The 27250-nt window shown below is 39.2% G+C and overlaps 1 protein-coding gene across 2 annotated transcripts in view; it reads right to left on the bottom strand.

Annotated features, from left to right (window-relative positions):
* The window catches only part of KCNH8 (potassium voltage-gated channel subfamily H member 8), a 444848-nt gene that overhangs the window by 199321 nt on the left and 218277 nt on the right, over positions 1-27250 (bottom strand). For both annotated transcript variants that reach the window (XM_070467057.1, XM_070467059.1), the window contains exon 4: positions 743-870. In XM_070467057.1, coding sequence (XP_070323158.1) covers positions 743-870 — 128 coding nt within the window. The remainder of the gene's footprint in view (positions 1-742; positions 871-27250) is intronic.

Below are 27250 nucleotides of genomic sequence, written 5' to 3'. Positions count from 1 at the left end.
GTATCTGCAATCAAGCAGGTATAGTTCTGGATTTCTAGTGAAGTCTCTTCATCCTAGGAACCTATGATGAAATCAACTGGCAAATCCTGGGGGACATTGGCCACTTAAAACTCTGCAGAGTCACCTTTTATAAGCACAGTTATCTGCTGTGGCTTTGGCCAGGTGACCACCAGGTTTCAAAAAGTAGCCCTACTATGATTTACTAAAAGGTAACTTAAAAAAGGAAACCCAACTATAAGGTATATGGCATATCATTTCAAATCCAATGTTCTTAGGTGTGAAATTCCCAATTCTGTGTTGCATAAAATGTAAATTTCTAAATGGAGTAATGACTGATTTGTTCATGGTTCCCCTGGATGAAAGCATTCAGTGAAATTAGATAAAGTGCAAAACAGATGGAATGAAAATTAAATTTGAGAAATTTTAACCAACAAACGATGAACGTGTAATATAACTTGCTCATAAAATGTAACTGGTCTCATTTGCAGTCTCCCTAGTACCATATTGTACTGACTGGAATAATATTCTAGGCTTCGATAACACTATGATTAATCACATTTATTATGGAAATGCCTTGTGACTGCTGACCTTTCCCAGTTTGTTCTTTATGGGAAAGTGCAAGTCGAAGTGGAAAAAAATCTAGGAGAGTCAATAAATGAGTAATTGGAGCCTTTCTTTAGCGAATCAAACATTGCCGCCAAGGGAAAATTTAGCATTCGCAGTGTACACACATGCTACCTACATTGTTTATTTTCAACTTGTTCTTTTCTCTTCTTTGCAGGTGGCCGGAGATGTGATAAAGGACCGCTCTGCTTCGTCTCCGGGCTGAATCAAAGTGGGTTCCTGCTCTTGATCGTCCTTTGGCTTTGTCTGGGGGAAATAAAACTCATTGAGCACCAATGAATGTATCATTTGACCCCAAGAATGTCATTTTGGCAGTTCCTTCTCAAGAGCACACAGTACAGGCTTTTCAACACCCCAAGTTATCTGCCGACTCCTTATGACATTTAATTTTAGTTCTTTACAATTTACATATTTTTATCTTCATACTAATGTCATCATCTTTTCAATGAAAGTAAAACATACAAGAGCACAGAGAAACTTTCAAATAGTTAAGGAAAGCATTAAATAAAAAGCCTTACTCCTTCCTTCCTGCTGTTTCACATTGATATCGCTAATTTGACTTTCAACCTTTTTTTCTCATTTTTTTCCAGAAAAATATCCAATACATGTGCTATATCCACATTCATACTTTTTCTTTGCATAAATGGAAGTTACAATAAAACTATTTACATATTACTTTTCCATGTCAAAATAGTGTAAATCATCTCTAATGTGCACATTAGAGTTCTTTGTCATTCTTTTCTAGAGCTAACTGTGCCATGCTAAAGATATAATTAGTCTTATTTTCTTTACTATTTCCCTATCACGAACATATACATTTACCCAGCATTAAAAAAGAAATCTGTGTAGACAATCTTGCAAAGAAAATTCTTATATGCATAACACTGTGCATTGATGTGTCAAGGTATTCAGTAAATAAATTACTCTGCAGATTTTAAATTTTGGTATACATATTCCAAATTTAATTCCAGCAACTTATATTCCTAGGAGTGGTGAGTGGATGTGTCTGCTTCACCACACACATCAAAATTATGAACTATATAAAATAAGTGTTGCCTGATATTTTGATAGCTGAAAAATGCCATAAAATTATTTGGACTTGCATTTTTAAAATGGTGACTGTGAATAAGTTTCAGGTAAATATTTATTGTCCATTTGCATTTATTTTTATGAAGTCTCTTCACATTATCTGTGCCAATTTTGAAATTAACTTGGTCCTTTTCTGTCTATTTTTAAGAGCTTTTGTATCTTAGTCACCATTTTCTTGTCACATATGCTGCTGACAATGCTCCCATTTTGTTACCTGACCTTGGATTTTAATTATGTGGTATAAAAATTTCACAATTTTATGTTGTCAGGCTTATCAATATATGAACTTGTGGTGTCTAGGCTTTATGTCTTGCATAGTCAAACTGTCTTCACTCAAAAATTAAAAAAGGAAACAAAAACTATTTTAAAATATCTATGGCCTGCATTCTTCCAACATGTTTGTGTCTTTTTCTAAATTTTTAACATGTAAATCTTTAATTCAATTGAACTCTATTTTAGTAAAATTAGGTAAGTATCCAGCTACTTTATTTTCTTTCCAAAGGTATGTTGCTCAAGAGAAATAAAAAGTTGATTGTATGACTTTAAGAAACATTTAGTCTTTATTTGGTCAGTTGGTGAACATTCAATTTCATGCTATATATATTGAATATATATGTCAATAATTGTCATAACTATGGTTTTTCCAGTAGTCATGTATAGATGTGAGAGTTGAACCATAAAGAAAGCTGAATGCTGAAGAATTGATGCTTTTGAACTGTGGTGTTGGAGAAGACTCTTGAGAGTCCCTTGGACTTCAAGGAGATCCAAGCAATCTGTCCTAAAGGAAATCAGTCCTGAATATTCATTGGAAGGACTGATCTTGAAGCTGAAACTCCAACACTTTGGCCACCTGATGTGAAGAACTGACTCACTGCAGAAGACCCTGATGCTTGGAAAGATTGAGGGCAGGAGGAGAAGGGGATGACAGAGGATGAGGTGGTTGGATGGCATCACCGACTCGATGGACATGAGTTTGAGTAAGCTCCGGGAGTTGGAGGCCTGGAGACGGACAGGGAGGCCTGGTGTGCCGTACTCTATGGGGTTGCAAAGAGTCAGACACGATTGAGTGACTGAACTGAACTGACAATACTTGCAAAATGCAAAAATCGAAAACCTGTTTTTCTAAGCTTCATCATCAGATCTCTGTAGTGCTTGGAAGGCTGTCTGATTCCTCTTCATAAAACTTATTTGGGAAAAAAATGACTTGGTTTCATTGCTACACTGAGGAAGTCATCTAACTATTATTGATGGCCCGTGTGCCAGAGCTTGTTCTAGATCTTTGGTATAAATAAATTTTAATTAATTCTCATACTCAGCGAGATAAGCATTATTATCCTCCATTCACAGAGGAGAATAGTGAAAGGCTGATAGTGACCACATGGCTATTCAGGGAAAGAGCCAGTCTGTGACGCCAGATTGGTCTAAACTCTCTACCTCTACATGCAGCCCAGGTCTGTCAATGAATGAAATCAATATTCAGATGCTGCCTGGTGTGAAGAGGCACACAGATGAATGTGCGTCATAGTCACAGTCCATCTGACTCTGATCTCCAGGTGTTTCATGGCCTTTAATGACCTCCCATTCTCAGGCCACACTGGGATGCTTTCAATGACCAGAAAATAAGAAGTTTTATTCATTGCAAAAGTCTAATCTGATGTTACATGTCTTTTCATTCCTCATCTTGTGCTTCAAACTTTGAGGGAATATTAAAATGCAATGATGTGTTACTATAGACATGATGCAATAAAAACAGATTAACAAAACAGGATGTAGAAGATCAAGAGGGGTCCCGTTCTTTTCAAAATGCCCATGAACAAAGCCCATTTCATTGCACTATAGTTAAGATTGCGTCTTCGTGTGTTCATTTTTTTTTTTTTATCTACATAGAACTCTTATAAGTTGCATCTGAAAATGTATTATTAATTCATCAGGGTGTAACTTTAAATATACTTAAATTGGACACCTGCCCGAGATATAGATAATATCTATAGGAATATAGTTGGAAATGCAGTGGTCTGCTTATGCACTCCCAGTTGGCATCATGATGCCAGTGCAGTTACAATGCTAACTACAAAGTGGACCAGATTAGAGATCTGTGACGGTCAACAAGCCAAATCCCATCTCCGTGGAGACATTTAATTATTGGTGAGATTTCCCAAATCAAACAAAAGCAATGTTATAGTCCTAAAAAAGAACCCCTCGGAGGGAAATGTCAAAGAAATATCTCTTGGTGTTGGCTCTAAGCAGAAGAAAGGAAAAAGGTTTCCTTGAAAAATTTTGTTCACAGTTTAAGTTTCATTCAAGACTGGGATTGAAAAATCATTCCACTTAGGTGAGCTAAAATCTCCCAAGCAAGTGATTGAACTTAAAATGGTTCTAGGTTGGTAGCTCCTAAATGAAAAAAAAAAATCATAAATAGAGTAGGAAATAACTCATAAAAAATATGTGTGTGTGTGTGTGTGTGTGTGTGTGTGTGTGTGTGAGAAATCGCTTCAGTTGTGTCCAACTCTTTGCGACCCTATGGACTGTAGCCTGTCCATGGGATTCACCAGGCAAGAATGCTGGAGTGGGCTGCCATGCCCTTCTCCAGGGGATCTTCCCAACCCAGGGATTGAAACTGCATTCCTATGTCTCCTGCATCGGCAGGCAGGTTCTTTACCACTAGCACCATCTGGGAAGCTCAGAGGGTAAAGAGTCTGCCTGCAATGTGGGAGACACGGGTTTGATCCCTGGGTCGGGAAGGTCCCCTGGAGAAGGGAATAGCTACCCACTCCAGTATTCTTACCTGGAGAATTCCATGGATAGAGGAGCCTGGTGGGCTACAGTCCACAGGATCTCAAAGAGTGGGACATGACTGAATGACGAACACTTTCAGTTTCACTTCATACACACAAAATAGTCATGACAGCAATGTTCGTAAATTTCATATACATAAAAACACATAAAATCTGCATATGTGTTTGTGTGTATAACTAGAAATAAGCCAAATGACCCAAAACAGAAAAATGCATAAATGTTGATACAGTCATGACATAGGATGTTAAAATTCCATTAAACTAGACTTAGGATAAATAGAAAATGGAGGAAATAGTGCCTACCTGTTAGTACAGAAGTATCTCAAAATCATGTCAGGTACAAAAGCAGTAAACACATGAGCACTGACATTATGGCAACATTTTTATAATATTTACAAACATGCCAAATTTCTTCCCAGGTGGAGCTAGTGGTAAAGAATCTGCCTGCCAGTATAGGAGACACATGAGATCCAGGTTCAATCTCAGGGTCGGGAAGATCCCCTGGAGTAGGAGATGGCACACCACTGGAGTGTTCTTGGAAACAGTCAAAAAATGTGCAAAGTTGTTTGGAGCTGCATTTTTAAAATGATGAACGTGAATAAGCTTCAGGTACATATTTATTGTCCATTTGCATTTATTTTTATGAAGTCTCTTCACATTATCTGTGCCAATTTTGAAATTAACTTGGTCTTTTTCTGTCTATTTTTAAAAGCTTTTGTATCTTAGTCACCGTTTTCTTGTCACATGTGCCGCTGACATTGCTCCCATTTTGTTACTTGACCTCGGATTTTATTTATGCAGCATGAAAATTTCACAATTTTATGTTGTCAGGCTTATTGATATATTAGTTTTGGTGTCTAGACTTTATGGTTTGCAATAGTCAAACTTTCTTTGGAAAATTCTGGAAATCCTGGGAAATTCCACATGCAGAGGAGCCTGGAGGGCTATAGTCCATGGGGTCCCCAAAAGCCAAACACAACTGAGTGATTGAGCAGACATATATAAGAGTAAGTAGCATATCATCTAGGGAAAAAAATATGTATACTACAAATCTACCCATAATCACATGAAAAGAGCAAACTGCAAAGAGGTTGGAAAACAAAATCTTTAGCTGGGTCACCATGTGGCTTACTAAATGGAATTAGTAAAATTCTATTTTGTAAACTGGATTTAGAGTGTATGGGAGTTTTTAAAATAATACTTTCAAATTATATAATGTATATATTTTGAATGTAAAAATATCTCACAACAAAAGACTAAAGTAGTGTTGGACCCTTTAACAGTGAGATCTGAACAGATTCTTCGATCAGGGGTGGGATTGGGGGTGACGCATCAGTTGCTGAAGACGAATGACTCAGGGTTAAAATCTGAAGGTGGAAGAGTTGTTAATAAGATGTTAATAAGATGGGGAAGCAAAGGGCAGAACATCCCTGAGAGCAAGGAAAGCAGATGAGAGTCTTGGCCAGAAAAGAGTTTACTGACTGGGAAAAACTCAAAGAAGTCCTGGAGGGTTGAGATACAGAGAATGGGAAGAAAGGAGAAAAGGCAGAAGAAGCTGGAAGGTAGGCAGACGCACACTGTGGTTTTCCTCACATCCTGTTAGCCACCCTGGGCTGCAGACAAAACTGGGGAATAAATCTCTGGTCAGGCAGCCGAGTGTCCCGTGGTTCACGGCTGTACACGCAAGGGTGTCTCAGACACAAAATGAACCCGTATGGTCACTTCAATAACTATGACTCTGCAAGAGAAAACCAAGTAAGGATAAAATAGAAGGATACACGAAGGAAAGAATGACAGAAACAGAAAGCAAAGGTAGGGATTTCCCTGACAGTCCAGTGGTTAGGACTTGGTGCATGAACTGCTGTGGGCCCAGATTCAATCCCCAGTTGGGGAATTAAGATAACACACACACACACAAGTTCAGAAAATGTATGATCAATAAAAGCAAAGGAAGATAAAAGGATTACACCCTTTTGGCAGTTGTGTTCCAGGGAAAAATAGAGACAACACCAACAGTGTTAAGAGTTTTAAAAGGACCATAAATTTAGAAGACTTTTAAAATGATGAGATTCGCTTATTTAAAATTTCAGGAAGACTCCATGGACAGAGCACAATTGTAACAAAGGGAACTTTCAGGGAGATTCCTCCTGGGTATATACCCCAACAAAAGACATGTAACATGCAGAAGTAAATGGCAAACTGTGAAGACATTATGCTAAGTGAAAGAAGCCAGATACAATAGGGAAAATATTGTATGATTCCATTTACAGGAAACTTCCAAAACAGCCGAATCCATGCAAACGGAAAGTGGATTCGCGGTTACCAGAGGCTGTGGAGAGGAAAGAATGAGGTGTGCCCGTGGATGGGTGTGGGGTTTCTTTTGGGATGATGAAAATGTTCTGGAACCAGAAGGTGGAGATGGTTGCACAACATCATGAATGTACTTATTGCCACTGAACTGTACAGTTTACAATAAAAAATAAAATGCAAAAAATAAAATAAAATGATGAGATTCCTTTGTGCAAGAATCCATCAAATAGTTTTCTAGATTAAATGAAAACTTCGGGGTGGGTATTTAATTATCAAAATATGTCCCCAAAGTGGTAAAAACCTGACTAGACCGACAACTGTGGAACAAGTAGATAAAGTGGCCTTCTCCTCCACGCTGCTCATCACCCCTGCTAACCAGGTGGCTCTAAAGGTCAACGTCATCAGGACCAAAAGGGATAAAAAATTCTTTTAAAGCTTCAGAGGCCAAAGAAGTCTGAAAATTCCTGAATTCAATCTACAAGCCCAAAAATCTGTGATACCAAAACTAGCTGAGTATAATACAAAAAGATAACCATATACCACATTGAATACACATGCAAAATCCTAACCTGCACATTAGTAAACTGAATATAGAAATGTATTAACAGGAAACATACCACACTTATTTGGGATTTATGCCAAAGTTGGTTTCATTTTAGGAAATCATTATATAATTTAGTAGATTTATAAAGGAGAAAATCCATGTTAATATCTCAGATAATTTTTTTTAAGTGTAACTCAATATATATATATAAAAAAAATCTGCAAACAATAAATGCTGGAGAGGGTGTGGAGAAAAGGAACCCTCTTGCCCTGTTGGTGCGAATGTAAATTGATACAGCTACTATGGAGAGAAATATAGAGGTTCCTTAAAAAAACTAAAACTAGGAGGTGATATATGTGTAATTACGGCTGATTTGCACTGTCATACAGTAGAAATGGGGCTTCCCAGGTGGTGCTAGTGGTAAAGAACCCTCTTGCCAATGAAGGAGACCTAAGAGACGTGGGTTTGATCCCTGGGTGGGGAAGATCCCTTGGAGAAGGGCATGGCAACCTACTGGAATATTCTCGCCTGGAGAACCCCATGGACAGAGGAGCCTGGTGGGCTCCAAGGGGCTGCCAAGAGTCAGACACGACTGAAGCAACTTAGCACACACACACACACAACAGAAACCAACATGACACTGTAAAGTTATTTTCCTCCAATCAAAAAATAAAATAACTCAATTTATGTAAAAAAAAAAAAAGAAAAAATTAAAACTAGAACTACCAAATGGCCCAGCCATCCTGCTCCCGGGCATATACCCTGAGAAAACCATATTCAAGAAGATACATTGACCCCAGAGTTCACTGCAGCACTGTTGACAATGGCCAGGACATGGACGACACAGCTGTCCATCGACAGATGAGTGGAAAGAAGATACGGTGCGCATGTATAGTGGAGCATTACTAGATCACCAAAAGGAACACGCTGGGTGGTTTGCAGAGACGTGAATATGCGTCCTTTTTTAAAAGAAATTGTAGTAAGCAAGCAATAGAAGAAAGGAATCTTTGGCTTGATATAAAATATCTATCATTAATCAAGGGAAAACTCATTTAATGAGATGACATTAGAAGCTTCACAGTTTTTGCAATTTATTTTTATTTTGGAGGGAAGACAGAATTTCCCCTCCAAAATGGAAAATGAAGTCAATGTAAACCCATTATGGGAAATGTTGCAAATACAGAAAAATTAAAAAAAAAAAAAAAAGGATGCCTGGTTGTTTTCAATATCAATGATTTCATGCATTTCCTTCCAAATTTTTTCTGCATTTTTTTCTAACTCAATTGTAATCACATAACATATACACAATTATTCCTTGAGTATTAAAAATGATACATGCATATTTTACAAAATTTAGAAATGTAAACAATATAAAGCAGGACATGAGTCTCTTTCGTTTCCATCTCCCAGCAATAATTTAACGTTTTTGGTAAATTATTTTTTTGATTTTGTTCTAGGCTTTCTTTTTTTTCTTCACATCACTGACCTCATTTCATGTAACTAATCTTAAATATACTTAACACAGAATAATCACTAATTTATAGATATGAAGAGGGTCAAAGGGCAAAATATCTGCCAAAAGACACACATTTATAACTTCTACATTCTTAGACTTATAATCTTGAGTCTATTGGCTGGAATACATGTTTTGGTAGTTTGTTAGGAGACTTACGGGGTATGTATGTGATGGCTTTCCATATACTGAACTCTGCAATAGTCTATTGTGACTTTGCTCCTCTAAGAATGTCACAAAAACTGCCAATCTCTGGATCTATCAGATGGTTGGTGTGCCAAGGCTGGGCAGTGGGAGGATCCAGACCAGATGCAGGCAAGTGTTGTCTATAGAAAATGTTTAAAAAGGATGCAATGCAACTACATTTGGTCAGCTTTTTATTACCGCTATGTGCTGGTAATTTAAAATAATTTCACTGACAAAACAGTCCTCCTATTGATTCAAAACAATTGCTGTGGCTATTGCTCAATTTTAATAATACATGTAAGTTTCAAAATTAGCACATTTATAGCACAATTACAGGCTGGGAGAAAATATTTCCGAATCACTTATCTAACAAGAAACTCATCTCCAGAATACAAAAAGAACTCCCAAAACTCAACAATAAGAAAACTTAACAACCCAATTAGCAAATGAACAAAGCACATGAAAAGGTATTTCACTTCAGATGATACAGAAAGGCAAACACTCACATCATCATTAATCATTAAGGAAATGTAAACTGTGACTATAACTAGATATCATCGCATACCAGTCAGGAGAGCTAAAATGAAAAGGTGACAATACCAAATTTTGGTGAGAGGTGGAGAAACTGTTTCACATGCTGCTGATGGAAAGGTAAAGGGATAAACTCACCCTGGAAAATAGTTTGGCAGTTTCTTGAAAAAGGACAACTAACTATATACTTATCCATACAAACCAGCAGTTATATTCCTGGGCTATTATCCCAGAGAAATGAAATTTATGTACACAAAAAAACCTGTGCACAGTTGCTCCCAGCAGCTTTATCTGTAATAACTAAGAACAGCAAAAAACACAAATGTCCTTCAATCAGTGAATGGTTAAATAAATTGTGGTACATCCATACCATGGAATACTATTCAGGAATAAAACAGAGCAACTCTTATTATATGCATAACTTGGATAGATCTACAGGACACCATATTCAGCAAAAAATGTTAATCTCAAAAAATTACATACTACATTATTCCATTTACATAACATCTTCTAAATGCTGGGGAACAGACTGGCAGTAATCAGAGGGTAGGGACTTACATGACTCTATAAGGGTAGCAAGAGGAAGACATATGCAGAGATGAAATAGTTACATATCTTGATTATTGCAGCGGTCACACAAATATACCTATGTGATGAAATGGCACAGTACTATACCCTCATAATGTCTCAATGCCAATTTCCTAGTTTGGGTATTATACTGTGATTCTGTAAGATGTAACCATTGGAAACAATTAGGACTTTTCTCTCTCTGCTATCACTGAAAATTCCCACAACTACAGCTATTTCAGAATGGGAAGTCAAAAAGAGATTTTCAGGTTACATCTAGGTATTTTACTGATTTCTAGTAAGTCTGAAGATCTTTTAATTGCTTTCAACATATGAGAATCTAAGCTGCATGGAAACCTGGGGCTGGTTTTTCATGCCCGACAATACTGGTGGCCCAAGTTCCGTCCAGTTCAGCTCAGTCGCTCAGTCGTGTCCGCCTCTTTGCGACCCCATGAACCACAGCACTCCAGGCCTCCCTGTCCATCACCAACTCCCGGAGCTTACTCAAACTCACGTCCATTGAGTCGCTGATGCCATCCAACCATCTCATCCTCTGTCATCCCCTTCTCCTCCCACTTTCAATCTTTCCCAGCATCAGGATCTTTTCAAATGAGTCAGTTCTTCACATCAGATGGCCAAAGTATTGGAGTTTCAGCTTCAGCATCAGTCCTTCCAATAAACACCCAGGACTGATCTCCTTTAAGATGGACTGGTTTATCTCCTTGCAGTCCAAGGGACTCTCAAGAGTCTTCTCCAACACCACAGTTCAAAAGCATCAATTCTTCGGTGCTCAGCTTTCTTTATAGTCCCACTCTCACATCCATACATGACCACTGGAAAAACCATAGCCTTGACTAGATGGTGGCCCAAGAGTCTGTATCAGTTTGAGAAAAGAATCCTTCTTCAAAAACACATTGCTTGCACCTGAGAAGGCTGGAACCTGGGACCTTTTCTGGCAATAGTTGCCCCTAGACAAACCTCTACTCCTCCACTAGCAACAAAATAAAAAGAAACTATAAAGGACTAAAAACAACTGAGTGCTTGTGCAGTTAGGGCGAACTATAGACAATAAGATACAAAAAGACCAAAAAACCCGATGGCTACTTCTGAAGGGCAGGGAGAAAAACAAGGTGTCCAGAGCAAAAGGAGTCCACTGCGCGTGCGCCAGGCACTGTACCCCACCGACGGGGTGGGCAGACCACCAAGGCCAGCCCTGCTGCCTGGACAAACCCCTCCCTCCCCTGCAAGGCAGGGGCCGGCTCATCCCTGCTCCCCCGACCCTGCTCCCCATCCTGCCACAGGGACCCCAAGGAAGCCTCGTCCAGATTACCTGTCGGGGCTTTCATCTGTTTCTGTTCCTCGGAAGGCCAAGGACCCCAGCTGGCAACATTTTTATCACTGAACTGATCTTGCCAGAATAACACACTTGACTACCATGTTTCAGAAAATTTATCACAAAATATAAAAATTTACACACCTACAAAGCAAATGTGTATATTTTTATATCTGTCACATATATTTCATGAGACACATATGGTTTATTATTATATTGGTAATATTTAAAATAGAGTTTAGCATATACTAAGCATTTAATTTTTTTAATGAACAAGAGAAAACACTTCCCTATTACATGTTTTGTATGGATTATTTATTTGAATATCTATTGATTAAAGGGAATCTGGCTTGATGCTATTCTTATCAAACAATCACTGTCACCATCATCAATTTTACCTCTTGTCTTTTCCAGTCTATTTTTCAGAGAAATCTTTAGAGATTAGAGACTACATTTTACAGTCATGTATATTTTATACTACTTGTGATGTAATTATTTTTATTTATATTATGAAGCTAACATTTAATTAATGCATCATACATACCAAAAAACAAAACAAATCAGACATGTGCAGCTTGTTTTCTGGTTGGTACTGATCTTAAATATCTATATCAGAAAAAATATTTTATATATATAGAAAGACTATATATATGGAAATATATACAGAAAGATTAAATATATAAAAGATTATATATTTATAAAGATAATCTATATATAGAAAGATTACCCCAGTGGTTCTGTTTCTCTGTAGAATTCTGTCTCTGACATACCCCCATCACCCAGCTTCAAGGATGAATACATGTATCGTCTTATTTAGTTCCATCCACTTGACTCATTCAGATTTTAGGGGGACAAATTCAAGGCATCATATCTTTCTGTCTATCTACATACATGTAGTCATACACATGATTAAAAGTTGTTCAAACAAAATCACAATATCTATCATATAAATATATAACTATAATATTTCAATATTAATAAATATCCAGTCATTGAGTAACTTTTTTAGATTTTTAATAAACACATTTTATTGAAGTATAGTTGACTCACAATGTTTCAGGGTTATACATACACATAAATTAGTTTTCAGATTATTTTCCATTATAGGTTATTACAAGATATTGCCTACAGTTCCCTCTGCTTTTTAATTGGGATCCTTAGATTCCCAGGGGTTAGGGAAGGTGTTTAAGGGGGGCAGATGCGCTGAGTATGGAACAGAAAAATATCATCAGGTAACATACAAGGCCAAGTCCCATTTCTACGTGTCTATTTTATGAAATGGACTTCTGAAGGATACTTTACTGAATGAGAGAACTCTGCCATTTAAAGAAAATGTAAATTGCTAGATGAGTAAACTTGAGTCAAAATAAAAAAGCAGTATATGAAAGGGGACAGCAGGGGGCAAAAGCGGAGAGCTAAATTAGGAGTTTGGGGTCAACACAGACACCACTGTATACACAGTAAACAGCGAGGGCCTGCTGCATAGCCTGGGGAACCACATTCAATACACACCGCTGTGTATGAGATAAACAGCGAGGGCCTGCTGCATAGCCTGGGGAACCACATTCAGTATCTTTCAGCAGTCTATCGTGGAGAAGGATCTGGGAAAGAATACATATATGTATGTGTATATGTACATATATATACACAGACAGAAAACTGAGCTACTTTGCCATATACCTGAAACTAACACAACAGTGCAAATCAGTTATACTTCAACTTGAAAGAAAAGGTTAACTTTTTAAAGAGTAGAATTCTTTTTTTTAAACTAGGAAAAAATGTACTTAGTAGAGAAGCATACTGGATAATCTTTTGTTCTAGAAGACACACTATTAAGTGTTTAAATACCTTGTTACTCAAATTTAGTACAGAGAGAGGGGTAGGTCAATTTCTAACTGTAGCTGCATTTCTTTATTGATGCAGCTGATATATTCACTTCAGTTATTCTGTGTACAGAATTTAAGTAACTGAGGAACGTCTGGGAGGAGTCTTTACCCAAGAATTGGATAAAGAGACAAAAGGAGAATTGTTTCAGAATTCAATGGCAGGACTTCAATTTTCTTTGAATAGACTCCTTATTGAGTCAGAGGAAGGTAGAATAATGCTGGAAGATTATTACAAGATCAGGTAGTTTTCTCCTGGGACTGAGAAGCAGAAATATATAAAATAAAAGTCTTTGAAGTCCAAGTGGTAAAACAGCAGGAAATAAAGAGATTGAGATAAACTCACACTGAGAATTTTTAATAAGTATTAATAATTATAATAGAGTCTAGGTATGAAGACCAAGTTTATCTTAAATTGCCATAAAAAGAAATAAAATTTCTTGCAAAACTTAAAAAATAAATCAAATTACAAAGTGACGAGTTATTCACTTTGACATTTGTTACAGCAAATTTAGCTTTATTTACTTTTAAATGTTGAAAATTGTTGCAGCTGGATAACAAATGCATGGGATTTTATTGTAATATGCTTTCTACTTTTTTCTGTATTAAAATTTTTCATAGCAAAACATTTTTATAGCATACTAAAAAGACATCAAAGTTTGTGGTTATAATCTAAGTAAGTATCAAACCACTAGCCATTTTGAATCTAAAAAGTGACCACTGCCTATATTTGAAAATTAAAATATGTAAATTTTAAAATTAGAAAAAATATTCACCAAGAAGATAATAGAGGAGGAGGAGAGGCAAAAAGAAGAGAAAATCTTTGTAGTTTTTTTTAAAAAAATCTATGTTTCTTAACAATACTGGTAGAAATACATTTTCAGAAAATATCATAGAAACAAAATGCTTTGATGAGTAATTCTTTGAATTCATGAAAGTGTCTTTCAGAAATTAATTCAAATAACTGGACCAAGGCTGGGGTAATTATCTTTTAATGACAGAGCTGTATGTATACAAATCAGAAATAACACACCAATTTGCCAGAGGACCATGCATTTCTTCATTTCTTTCAGTTAAGCTGAGTGTTATCAGTTAAGAGAAAACAGACTGGAAGAAAACTTCAGTCTCAGTTTATTGGGATCATGCTAAAAAGCTTAATTTTAACTCTTAAAAAATATTAGAGTGATCTAGAAGCAGAATATATGTACTGACTTTTGCTTTTGGAGTTAGAGGATTTTAAAGGCAAAAAGATCAAACAAATGGTGTTTAGCCATTAAAAACTCTAGTGGTAAGAGTTTTTGGATTGGTAAAAATTGATCTCTGATTATTTACTCTTTTAGGACATAGTTAGGACATAGTTGTGATAATATTTATCCAGGACATAAATAAATCTAGCAACCACACTAAAGAAAAAGTCCCTAACTATTCTAAATATATCAAGTATTATGATAGAAACAGAGTTCTCTTATTTACCTTTATTTATTTTTAATGCTTAGTCACACATTTGTTAGGATTTTCTTTTCTGAAAATTCAAATTGTACAAAATAATGCATGAATCAAGCAAGATAATGTGCTGTCTTCAACTCTGTCCTCTCAAAAATTGCAATCAATTGTCCATAATCAGTGCTATTCGTTTCTATTTGTTCTTGCCCTGCGCTGCACCCCCACCGCCCTGCAGAGGATTTATCAAGCCGTTGAGTAACGCAATATCTGGACTCTCTCACGGATGATGTGGCCCTTAAAACAAGTTTTCAAAGTTTTGCGTGTTCTGTAGAGGAACTGAAGTCAACATGTTTGTTTTGAGAAGTGCCAGCGCTTTAGCTGTATTTATACTGCGTGTAGTTTGGAGTGAGTAGCTGGGAGCAAGGTGGCTGAGAAGACCCCCGAAATCATTATGTGGAGTAAAATCGATGGGAAAAGAGTTGATAAACCTACATTAAAACACAAGGCTGTAATATATTAGGCGCCAGAAACACAATCTTTTGGAAGACAAAGGATTTCATGTGGATCCAGAAACAGGCAATGAAGATGAATTACAAAGCAAGAGGAAAACGTGAGTTGGAGCTTAGAGGCAGCAGTAGCGTGATAAATTCAGGAAAGAAAAGGTAGTCAGCATAAGAAAACAGTGATCTTCAAAATGCTCTATAAAGCTTGCAGCATTTTGGGGGGAAACTGTCGGAGGGCTTAGGACGGATGCCTTAGATTATTATAAGCAGTGTCTAGAAAGTTTCAAAAAAATTTTCTCTTCCAGATAAAGGTAATGAATAGAAAAACTGGGAGAGAGTGGTATAAACTGGGGAAAAACAGAGGACTTAGCATCTATTGCATTTCAGCTATCCACTGTGAATAAACTCTATTAGTATAAACCTAGCATTAACCCGATGGGGTGAACTTTATCCCCTTCACTCCTGGATGAGGCAGGGTGGCTGAGAGACCGACCAGGAGTGCCTGCGGCAGCATCACGTGCAGGTCGGCATGGCTCCAAACCCCCTGTGTTTTCCACTGAACACGCGGCGTCAAAGAGAACAATGACCACCACTTAGAGTTTATACACTGAAAATCCCCTGATCTTACTGATCCTGACAGAAACCATGACAAGGGAGTCAGGAGAAGGAGAGATGGAGGATGGGGTGAGCTGGAACAGTTTCCCAGAGAGTGCTGGGTTACACGGAACGGCCACCAAACAGGCCTTGCCTTCTTACCCACACATGCCCCTCTTCCTATCAAGACACAAGGTCAGTTCTCTCTCCTTTTAATTTGTCCCGTGACTTATGAAGCTTTTCTACTTTCCCTCTTTGGATGCAGCCTCTATGCAAATAAGCAAGGGCTCAACTTCTGAATAACAGAGAGTGATAGATAAAGATGGAGCTAGAGGGAGATGAGAGAGAGAGAAAAGGAAAGCTAGACAACTTCCAGGCATTCCAACCTCCTTCATTAGGGCACCAAAGTTGTGAAGTCCTTTAGAATTTTCCAGCCCCCATGAGAGGTCCAAGTTAATAGCTAAATGAGTGACTCCAGCCAATACGATTTGGAACAGAAGAACCACAAGAAAGAAAGAAAGTGAACTCGCTCAGTCGTGTCTGACTCCTTGAGACCCCATGGGCTGTAGCCCACCAGGCTCCTCCATTCATGGGTTTTTCCAGGCAAGAGTACTGGAGTGGTTGCCGTTTCCTTTTCCAGGAGATCTTCCTGACCCAGGGATCAAACCCAGGTCTCCCACAGTGTAGGCAGAGGCTTTACGTCTAAGCAACCAGGGAAGTAACCCTACTCAAAGAATCAGATGAAGTAATACACTGTTGTTGATTTCAAGTTTAGGGGACATTTGTTATGTAGCAAAGGCTAACTGATACACCTAGATTTGGGATCCTGCACAGTCGACTGTGTGGTACTTTACTACCATAGATTTATAATGCTTTTCATACAAAGAATACACAACAAACAAACACAAAAAGAAAGCACTTTTAAATCTTACGGTGCAGTACCCTGAAGGCTTCCCTAGAAAAGGAAACGGTAACCCACTCCGGTATTGTTGCCTGAGAAATCCCATGGACAGAGAAGCCTGGCGTGCTTTGGTCCATGGAGCTGCAGAAGAAGCGGACCCAACTTAGTGACTAAACAGCAAAAAACAGCGCCTTGAATAGCACGGTGATACAGGATGACAGCCGGCACAGAGGGGCTGGCATCGAGTGGACAGGTGGGAAGGGGAACTCGCCGGAGGGTGAGGAGGTGGGGGACGGCAGAGCGAAGGACTGCAGGTGCGGCAGGGTCACCCACCCCTGACGCGGACGGGAAGCAGGTTCACATCTTTGGGAGGGAGGTGGGAGGGAGGTTCAGGATGGGGAAATTATTAAAGCAATAAGAAATTAAAAAAAAAAAAAAAAAGAAAGCTCTCAATTTGGAGGATCATATGGGGGAGACTCACTGTATTCAGATTCCTGCTCCCATATCTGACATTAAAGGATACCTCTCTTTAGATACAAATACTCCCTGAAAGGCTGACTTGACTTCTTAGCAAGGATTAGTTGACAACAACCGACAGAGCTCAATATCCGACCCACGATGGAGGAAAATGTTGTATTTCAGCCTGACACAGAAGGAGGAGTAAGAAAAGTGACAGAGAATTCAGTTCTGCAGAGCCTTGGCCCTGCCCCTTCTAGTCAATATCACTACCATCACCTCCACAATCACCTCCAAGCACAATCATTTATCCTGATTGAGACTGATTCACAACCACCTATTTCAGGCAAATACTACCCTAGACAACATCTAATTTGTTTTTTCTCTAGTTCTCTTAGTGACATTCTAAGGTAGGCATTGGCACATTTTATAAAGATAATAAAACTAAAGCTCAGTAAGTTTAAACAACTTATCCAACTCCTTGTAGCTTACAAGAGGCAGCAATGCAATGAGTACTGTTTACAGTCGCTTAGTCACGTCCAACTACCGGCGACCCCATGGACTGTAGCATGCCAGGCTCCTCTCTCCATGGGATTCTCCAAGCTAGAATACTGGAGTGGGTTGCTGTTACTTTCTCCATGTGAGTACCAATTTCTTCTGCCCAATTCCAAAGCCTTTGCACTTTGCCTTTATCTTTGAGTTTCTCATAATTTATGGGTACTTTGTTCTTGAGGACTATCAGTCTCAAAAATTTTTTTAAAGAGTTGGTAACTGATTAAAAAAAAAACAACTAAGTTCTATAGGAAGTTAGTTCCTATTTTAGAGTTATAGATTAAATAAAAAATTACTTCACATGAGAAACAAGTTTACAGAAATTCTAATGTAGAAATTCATTAAAAGTGAAAAAATAATTTTGAAAGGTTTGCCTTTAATAATTTGTGGCAGTAGCAAGTTTATCACAATGATGGTGGATGGTGAAATAATCCAGTATTTTTCTCACTGTCCTCAATGTCCTACATTAAAATTCCTTAGGACCTTTTGTTTGGGGCTCTTCTCAGGTTCATAGAAGGTAAAGTAGCAAAGCCTTGGCCATTCTTTGCATCAGTGAAGGAGAAGAATAGGGTGCCTGTGAGGAATTCAGCCAGCAAGAAATGTCCAGGAATCCAAGTGCAGGGTAGAGGTGGAAAAAGCAAGGAGACAATGGAAACATGTGCCAACTCCTTGTCTACAAGATCAACAGGTAGAGTCAACCTATTCATCCCATTTTAAAGCCTCTGTTTACTGAGTTAGGTGGACAAAATACGTAATTCAGATTTCTTGACCTTAAGGAGAAGCAAGCAATCTGACTTATCTAGACAAAAATTGTGCTGGAGATTTGAAGGTTATCCGGCTAATTCATGGATGTCTCAAGATAAAGACGAACTCACTTTCCGTTTTGACTTGGAACTCCGTCACTGCTGCCCTGCACGCAGTCTCTGGTTGAAGAGCAGAGTCAATAATACAATCCCTTCATTACAGCCATAGCATGGCGCCTAAGAACTTGAGAAACGGAGAAAGAGTCCTTCTTGGAAATTTGCTTTATATCTTAACGCAAGCTTCTTTAGAAAGCCTGGCATAATAATGCTCCAACCAGAAATCTAATAATTTACTTCAACACCAAAATTCAATTATTAAAAGACAGTTTCATCATTAACCTTCTCCCTCTACTATTTCTTAATGCTATTATAGGGTGATGATTTGGTGGCTGTCTACCAATGCATCGCAACCGAGGGGGTTTTCGACAACGTCTGGAGACAGTTTGGGTTCTCAAAGCTGCTAATCCCAGACTCCCAACCCATCCATCCCCTGCCCGTATCCCCCTGGGCAACCACAGGGAGCCAGTGTCTGTTTCACTGATCAGCTTATTTGTCATATTTTAGATTCCACCTAAGTGGATACCTATGGAATCTGTCTTTCTCTTTCTGACTTACTTCACCAAGTATGATAGTCTCTAGCCCATGTTGCTGAAAATGCCGTTATTTCATCCTGCTTTTATGATGAGTAGTATTCCGTTACGTGTGTATATATACACACACATGTATATATGTATACACCCTCTTTATCATTCATCTCTCAGTGGACATTTAGGTTGTGTCCATGTCTTGGCTACTATAAACAGTGCAGCTGTGAACACTGGGGGGTGCGTGTATCTTTCCAAACCACACTTTCTCCGGCTGGATGCCCAGGGACGGGATTGCAGGTCATACACATCACTACTTCAGGTTTTTGAGGAACCTCCCTGCTCCTCTCCGCAGCAGCTGCCCCAATTCACATCCCACCCACAGTGCAGGCGGGCTCCCTTCCCTCCACACCCTCTCCCGCATTTATCGCTTACAGATTTTGTGATGACGGCCACTCTGAGCGGTGTGGGGTGGCTCCTCCCATAGCTTCAATGTGCACTCCCCTAATAGTACTTATGAGGGTCCTTTCATGTGCTTTTGACCATCTGTACTCTACAAAAGTGCCTGTGATTGTTAAAGTATTTCACAAGATATACAGCACAACAACAGCCATCTTATTCCCTCGGCTAACACATTAAGTACAGAATATATCGACTGAAATAAACTCATATCAATAAGACTTTCCAGAATATCACATCTAGTAATCAGAAGAGTTATAACTGGGAGCCAGGTATAGAGATCCTCTATTCCAATGCTATTTTCAGTATAAAAGAAGCCAGTGAGGGAGGAATCATTTATTATCTAGATCAGGAATAAATTTTGGCCCACCAACTAGTCATCAGTTCTTGCAAATAAAGTTTTATTGGGACACAGCTACACCCATTTATTTACATATTGTCCATAGCTGTTTATTTTTTAATAGTGAAAGAATAAAGCAGTTTTGATAGAGACTACATGGTCCACTCACTTCAGTCGCTCAGTCGTGTCCAACTCTTTGCGACTCCATGAACTGCAGCACGCCAGCCCTCCCTGTCCATCACCAACTCCCGGAGTTTACTCAAACTCATGTCCACTGAGTCGGTGATGCCATCCAGCCATCTCATCCTCTGTCGTCCCCTTCTCCTCCTGCCCCCAATCCCTCCCGGCATCAGGGTCTTTTCAAATGTGTCAGCTCTTTGCATTAGGTGGCCAAAGTCAATACTTATTGGATTTTCAGCTTCAACATCAGTCCTTCCAATGAACACCCAGGACTGATCTCCTTTAGGCTGGACTGCTTGGATCTCCTTGCAGTCCAAGGGACTCTCAAGAGTCTTCTACAATACCACACTTCAAAAGCATCAATTCTTTGGCACTCAGCTTTCTTTATAGTCCAACTCTCACATTCATACATGACCACTGGGAAAACCATACATAGCCTGACTAGACTGACCTTTGTTGACAAAGTAATGTCTCTGCTTTTTAATATGCTGTCTAGGTTGGCCATAACTTTCTTTCCGAGGAGTAAGCGTCTTTTAATTTCATGACTGTAATCAAAGCCTTTAATATCGGACTTTTACAGAAAAAGTTTGCTGATCCCTAATCTAGATCAAATGAGAATGAATAAACGCTAATGAAAATCTGAGCAAAACATTTTCCCAAATATATTCCTATCTGAGAACTAACGTGGTAGAGAAGGAGAAAGTGCAATGACCCAGTTTTATCAAAACTTTTAAAAATTAAACTTCACGTAATTGATCCTAGGTTTAGGGGGTTTTAAGGGGAAAAACGCATACCAGCAAGTACAACGAAAGTTCAAATATTTCCCATTTCTATTCATTTCACCATCACATAATATCAAACACTCTACACATGTAGTGTTTATGAGAATCCAACCATTTTAAAATTGGCATTGAAATGCAAATTCCACTAAACTCAGTGTGGATATTTTTTTTTTTCTATTTTTGTCTTTCTTCTCCATAAATAGGATCATAAGTTAACCAGGGACCCTAGCAAGCTTCAGAGGACCACCTACAATCTCATGTATGACACTCATCACTAAGTGCTTCACTACTTAGGTGCAGAACTATTTACTGGATTTTTCCAACTGAATCTGTGGAAGCATCAGAAAGTGTACAGTTCAATTTCAAGGACTTAGCCCAGAACATTAGCTTTTTTTCCCCCTTTGCTGGTGAAACTGCAGGTGGCAAACACACTGAGTGTTCCCTTCTCTGATGAGTTCAGATTGAAGATGTAGAAAATAGGATCATCAGGTTAAAGTCTGTAAAGATGCTCTGTGATCCCCCACACTACAAGCCTTCCTGTCAAGGAGTATAAGTGTGGAATTACATATCCCTGTAGTAAAAGAACCTGTAAAGAATTGCCCAGACTAATTATGTTGTACTGTAGCTAAAGAAACAGCAATTAGGTGAGGAAAAATGCCTGGCCTATGGTGACACAGCTAACTAGAGGCACAGATGGGACTCGAACCTATAACTCCCGGGACCTTGTGACTGTCTCACAGAGTTAGCAGGTTGGCCTGGCACAGATAAAAGTGTGAAATAGAGAAACGCTAGCCTCACACAGCCACACGTACTCCCAAACTCCCTTCTGACTGCACGCCTTGAGAGGGTGCACCCACCGCTGAATGAAACTTAAAAGCCAAACTCCTCAGCATGACCTACAACCGAAGGTGTGAAGCACTTCTGCATTCCCTGCGGAAGGCAGACACTCACATTCCCAGAACAGAAATGCTTCAGAACAGCTCACAGGCCAGCACGTCCTCAGGAGGCCCAAGTATCCAACGGCAGGTCTAAAGAAAAAGGGTCTTCCAGGAAAATTTGGGGCCAAGAACCCATCCAGTCCCCAAAGGGCAAGCATCTAGGATAAGAGGAGATGCCCATCTTGACCAAGTGCCCAGAACTTGTTCCGGGCGAGGGCCTGGTGTCTTTTCCCAGGAAGCTAGGGCTGGAAACGGCCTTGTGGAACATCTGATCCAGTTTCTCCACAGTTTCAAATCTATACACAGTGAAGGAACAAACCCCTGGGCTAATTCTAATAGTGCCTGAAACCAAGGAGAAATCACGGTTATCCATCATATTAATAATATTCACAAAAGCCACATTTCTAGCATATTCTCCTAACCTAGACCTTACCAAGAATAATATTTACTAATCTCACATAACTAGAAGATCTGATTAGCTGTTGATGAAATCAGAAGGATCTCTATCAAGTGACTGATGGGGCAGAAACATGTCTGATCATCACAGTTCCCATTGTTTTTGGTGAATTTGAGGTGATAAAATCTGCTATATTCAGAGTACGTGTGAGGAAATGCACGCCCAAGCTTGAGAGAGCATTAAAATTCCACCTGAGCTTCTGGAACTTGCCAAGTTTTCCATTTTCAAGTCAGTGTTCCTTCCACTAAAATATGTTATTTCGTGGTATGGAACCTGCTATAGCAAAGCAGTCACATAACCCTCATGTTCTGAAAAGAGGGGAGAAATATTAAGGAAAAGTACAGGGAATAGAGAAAGAAGTACTTTCTCTCTTTTTATGTCCTAGACTGACCTACAGGCACTTGGATTTTTGGAAAGTATGATTTCAAATAAAGAAATAAGAAGTTTAATTCACTGTAAAATTAACCTGAGCCTGCATGTACTTTGCAGTACACTTAGCATGAATTTTGGTTTAGCATAGATTCAGGTGATTTCCAAACTGAGTTCATTAACATTATAGAGTATCTAAGTGCAAAACGCTGCAGAAGAGCTTGGAAAACAGTCTTTAGTTCTAAAAACTCACCATTTAACTTAGGATACTATGTCACCCTGTACAACTAGGACGTGTTTGCAGGAGTTGACAGAAAAATCACACCCAAACTGGTCAAAGAGAGGAGAAAATGAATTTTGGCCCAGCCTTTGAGTTAACTCAATTCTCAGAAAGATTCTAAGAATTTGTATCATCTCAGTTTCAAATCTAGCCAGAAAGTATGCATGCTTGCATCTCCTGATGTTACCGCAACTCTGGTGGGGTCATGTGTCTAACTTGGGACCAATTTCTGCATCAGAGGAGTATACAGCTCTGATTGGCCATGAGCTTGGTCAAGCTCATGTCCATTGAGGCGGTGATGCCATCCAATCATCTTATCCTCTATTGCCCCCTTCTCTTCATGCCCTCAATCTTTCCCAGCATCAGGGTCTTTTCCAACTAGTCAGCTCATCGGATCAGGTGGTCAAAGAACTGGAGCTTCAGCTTCAGCATCAGTCCTTCCAATGAACTCTCAGGACTGATTTCCTGTTGGATTGACCGGTTTGATCTCCTTGCACTCCAAGGTACTCTCAAGAGTCTTCAGCACCACAGTTTGAAAGCATCAGTCCCTTGGTGCTTAGACTTCTTTATGTTTTTTCCTTAGAGTTTAGAAAATTTCTCATCACTCATAAAAAAATTAGGGCAGATTTGGATGAATGCTGACTGAAGGTAGAAACACTGACTCAGTGGAAAAGTAGAATTTCTCAGCTGCTTTCATCCCATTTTTTTTGGCTCCAGAAACAAAACTTTTCAAGTCTTCTGGCCTGTTGTTTTTAGTAATCACTTCCTTACAGATAATATATCTACATTATCAGTTCTAAGCACTGTTGACTTGTTTCTCACTGTTCAGTTCAGTTCAGTTCAGTCGCTCAGTCGTGTCTGACTCTGCAGTCCCATGGACTGCAGCACGCCAGGCCTCCCTGTCCATCACCAACTCCCAGAGTTTACTCAAACTCATGTCCATTGAGTCGGTGATGTCATCCAACCATCTCATCCTCTGTTGTCCCCTTCTCCTCCCCCATCAATCTTTCCTAGCATCAGGATCTTTTCAAATGAGTCAGCTCTTCTCATCAGGTGGCCAAGTTATTGGGTTTCAGCCTCAGCATCAGTGCTTCCAATGAATATTCAGGACTGATTTCCTATAGGATGGACTGGTTGGATCTCCTTGCAGTCCAAGGGACTCTCAAGGGTCTTCTCCAGTACCACAGTTCAAAAGCATCAATTCTTCAGTGCTTAGCTTTCTTTATAGTCCAACTCTCACATCCATACATGACCACTGGAAAAACCATAGCCTTGACGAGATGGTCCTTTGTTGGCAAAGTAATGTCTCTGCTTTTTAATATGCTGTCTAGGTTGGTCATAACTTTCCTTCCAAGGAGTAAGTGTCTTTTAATTTCATGGCTGCAGTCACCATCTGCAGTGATTTGGGGGCCCCCCAAAATAAAGTCAGCCACCACTGTTTCCCCATCTATTTGCCATGAAGTGATGGGACCAGATGCCATGAACTTAATTTTCTGAATGTTGAGCTTTAAGCCAACTTTTTCACTCTCCTCTTTCACTTTCATCAAGAGGCTCTTTAGTTCTTCTTCGGTTTCTGCCATAAGGCGGGTGTCATCTGCATATATGAGGTTATTGATATTCCTCCCATAAATCTTGATTCCAGCTTGTGCTTCATCCAGCCCAGTGTTTCTCATGATGTACTCTGCATATAAGTTATTTAGGCACCGTGACAATATACAGCCTTGACGTACTCCTTTTCTTATTTGGAACCAGTCTGCAGGGAGCCGGCCTGAACGTACAGGCCCCTTACGGCCCTAAGAGAGAACAAAGGGTCTCTCTTTGTCCTGCCACCCCTTCTTGTTAAAGTATAGACTGGCATTTATCCCCTTCAGGGAAAAAACACCCCGGTGACCTTTCGCCTGTTTTCCTGGTGCTGATAAACTCGTTGTGCTTGAAGCCTGTTTTCTATCTAGTTAATGTTCTATTGATCTTAATCATGTTGGGCGCTAGGGTGATGCTTTACTGATCTTAAGTGGAGGAATTTAAAACATCTGTGCCTGTAGCTCTGCACATATGCAAACCTTTGATCTATTAGTAACTCCTGTTGGCATATATATAGGTGTGGTAATCTTCAATAAAGTTGGCAGAGTCAGACGCAAGCTGACTCCGTCCCTCTCAACCCCATCTTTCTAAGTCTTTCTTATTTTTCTTAGGTACTCTGGTAATTGCGTTCTCGACCAGTTCGTTTGCCGGCAGGCTCCGGCACCAGTCTGTTGTTCCATGTCCAGTTCTAACTGCTGCTTCCGGACCTGCATACAGGTTTCTCAAGAGGCAGGTCAGGTGGTCTAGTATTCCCACCTCATGAAGAATTTTCCACAGTTTGTTATGATCCACACAGTCAAAGGCTTTGGCATGGTCAATAAAGCAGAAATAGATGTTTTTCTGGAACTCTCTTGCTTTTTTGATGATACAAGGGATGTTGGCAATTTGATCTCTGGTTCCTCTTCCTTTTCTAAAACCAGCTTGAACATCTGGAAGTTCATGGTTCACATATTGTTGAAGCCTGGCTTGGACAATTTTGAGCATTACTTTACTAGTGTGTGAGATGAGTGCAATTGTGCAGTAGTTTGAGCATTCCTTGGCATTGCCTTTCTCACTGTTAACAGATGAGAATTTCATTCACTGTTATATCACATCTCCAAAACACCCACATCCCATAGTTACATTGTTCCTCTGGTTAAATCAGTGTTCACAATATGGTGAGAGCTGAGCCATTTGGTGTGCCACAAATATCTTTAAATATAACACAAGTTTTTGTTTTCTTTTGGAGTTAATAATTACCTGAGGTTTTTTCCTACATTCACACACCAATTATGCAAATTTTTCCTCAAAAGCTTTCCTTGCCTCAACAGGAATACCAGGGAATCTTGAGAACCTTTCCCAGAGCCCTCCGCCTCCTTTCATCTGGGCAGGATGGCTCCCTGAACTTGACTGTAACCCTGAAAATACCATATACTCTCTTGAATTACATCTTAATTTCCCCAAACTCATGTCTTCCTTTTTCTTGGCTTCCTGCCTCAATTTTGCACACCACAGACTCAAGTAGATTCTTGAGAAAAGGTACATGGGAGGAAAGCAAACCTTTAGAGATCTTTCATGTCTGAAAAAATAAATGTATATGTATATATATTTACCCTTCACTCTATTGGCAATTGGTTGGGTGCAGTTTGAAGTTATACTCACCCAGATTTTTAAAAAAATTTTTATTGTGGTAAGAGCACTAAACATGAGGCTTGCTTTCTTCACAGAATTTAAAATATACCATTCAGTATTGTTACCCAGAGGTACAATGTTGTATAGCAGATCTCTTACTCATCTTGCATAAATGAAATTTTATACATGTTGATTAGCAACTCCTCATTTCCCCCTCCCGTTATCCCGGACGACCGCAGTTCTATCTGTTGCTTCCAGGAGCTTGACTATGTTAGACGCCTCATATCAGTGCAATCATGCAGTATTTGTCCTTCTGTGACTGTCTTACTTCACTTAGCATAATAATTCAAGTTTCACCATGTAGTCACATATTGCAAGATTTCCATCTTTTTTAAAGCTTAATAATATTCCATGGGGCTTCCCCGGTGACTCAGAAGGTAAAGGGTCTGCCTGCAATGCAGGAGACCCGAGTTAAATACCGCCTTTTAAAATCCATTCATCCATTAGTTGACATTTAATCTATTTCTACATCTTGACCATTTTTATTAATGGTAGTGAACATAGTTGTGCTAATATCTCTTGGGAATGCTTATTTCTTTCGGATATATATCCAGAAGTGGGAAATGCTGGATCACATGGCAGTTCTATCATTGGTTTTGGAGGAAACTCTGCACTGCCTCCATAGGGTTTTCACCACTTTGCATCCCACCGAAAGTAATCAAGGGTTCCAGTTTCTAAGGCCCTGCTCTACTATTTTCTAGCTTCCAGTGTTCCTCTTGAGAAGTCTAAAGTCATTCTGATTGCTGATCCCTTGTATATTACTTTTTTTTTCTTTCTGGAAACAAACAAACAAACAAAAGATTTCACAGGCTGGAAATTCATGTTCTAGGAATTTGCATTAGTTGATTGATGGATTCTTCCCCTTCCAATGAGTTTCATTTTTTTTTTCTCTTTTTTTCTGCAGGGGTACTCTTTTGAATCTAGATATTTACCCTCCTGAATCTGTGCTGTTCAATAAGACAGCAATTAGATGCATGTGATT

Source organism: Odocoileus virginianus, chromosome 4 (genome assembly GCF_023699985.2).
Source record: "Odocoileus virginianus isolate 20LAN1187 ecotype Illinois chromosome 4, Ovbor_1.2, whole genome shotgun sequence".
In the NCBI taxonomy this organism is placed as follows: domain Eukaryota; kingdom Metazoa; phylum Chordata; class Mammalia; order Artiodactyla; family Cervidae; genus Odocoileus; species Odocoileus virginianus.
Note: the sequence above shows the minus strand (reverse complement) of the source record. Positions and strands in the feature narration are given on the sequence as shown.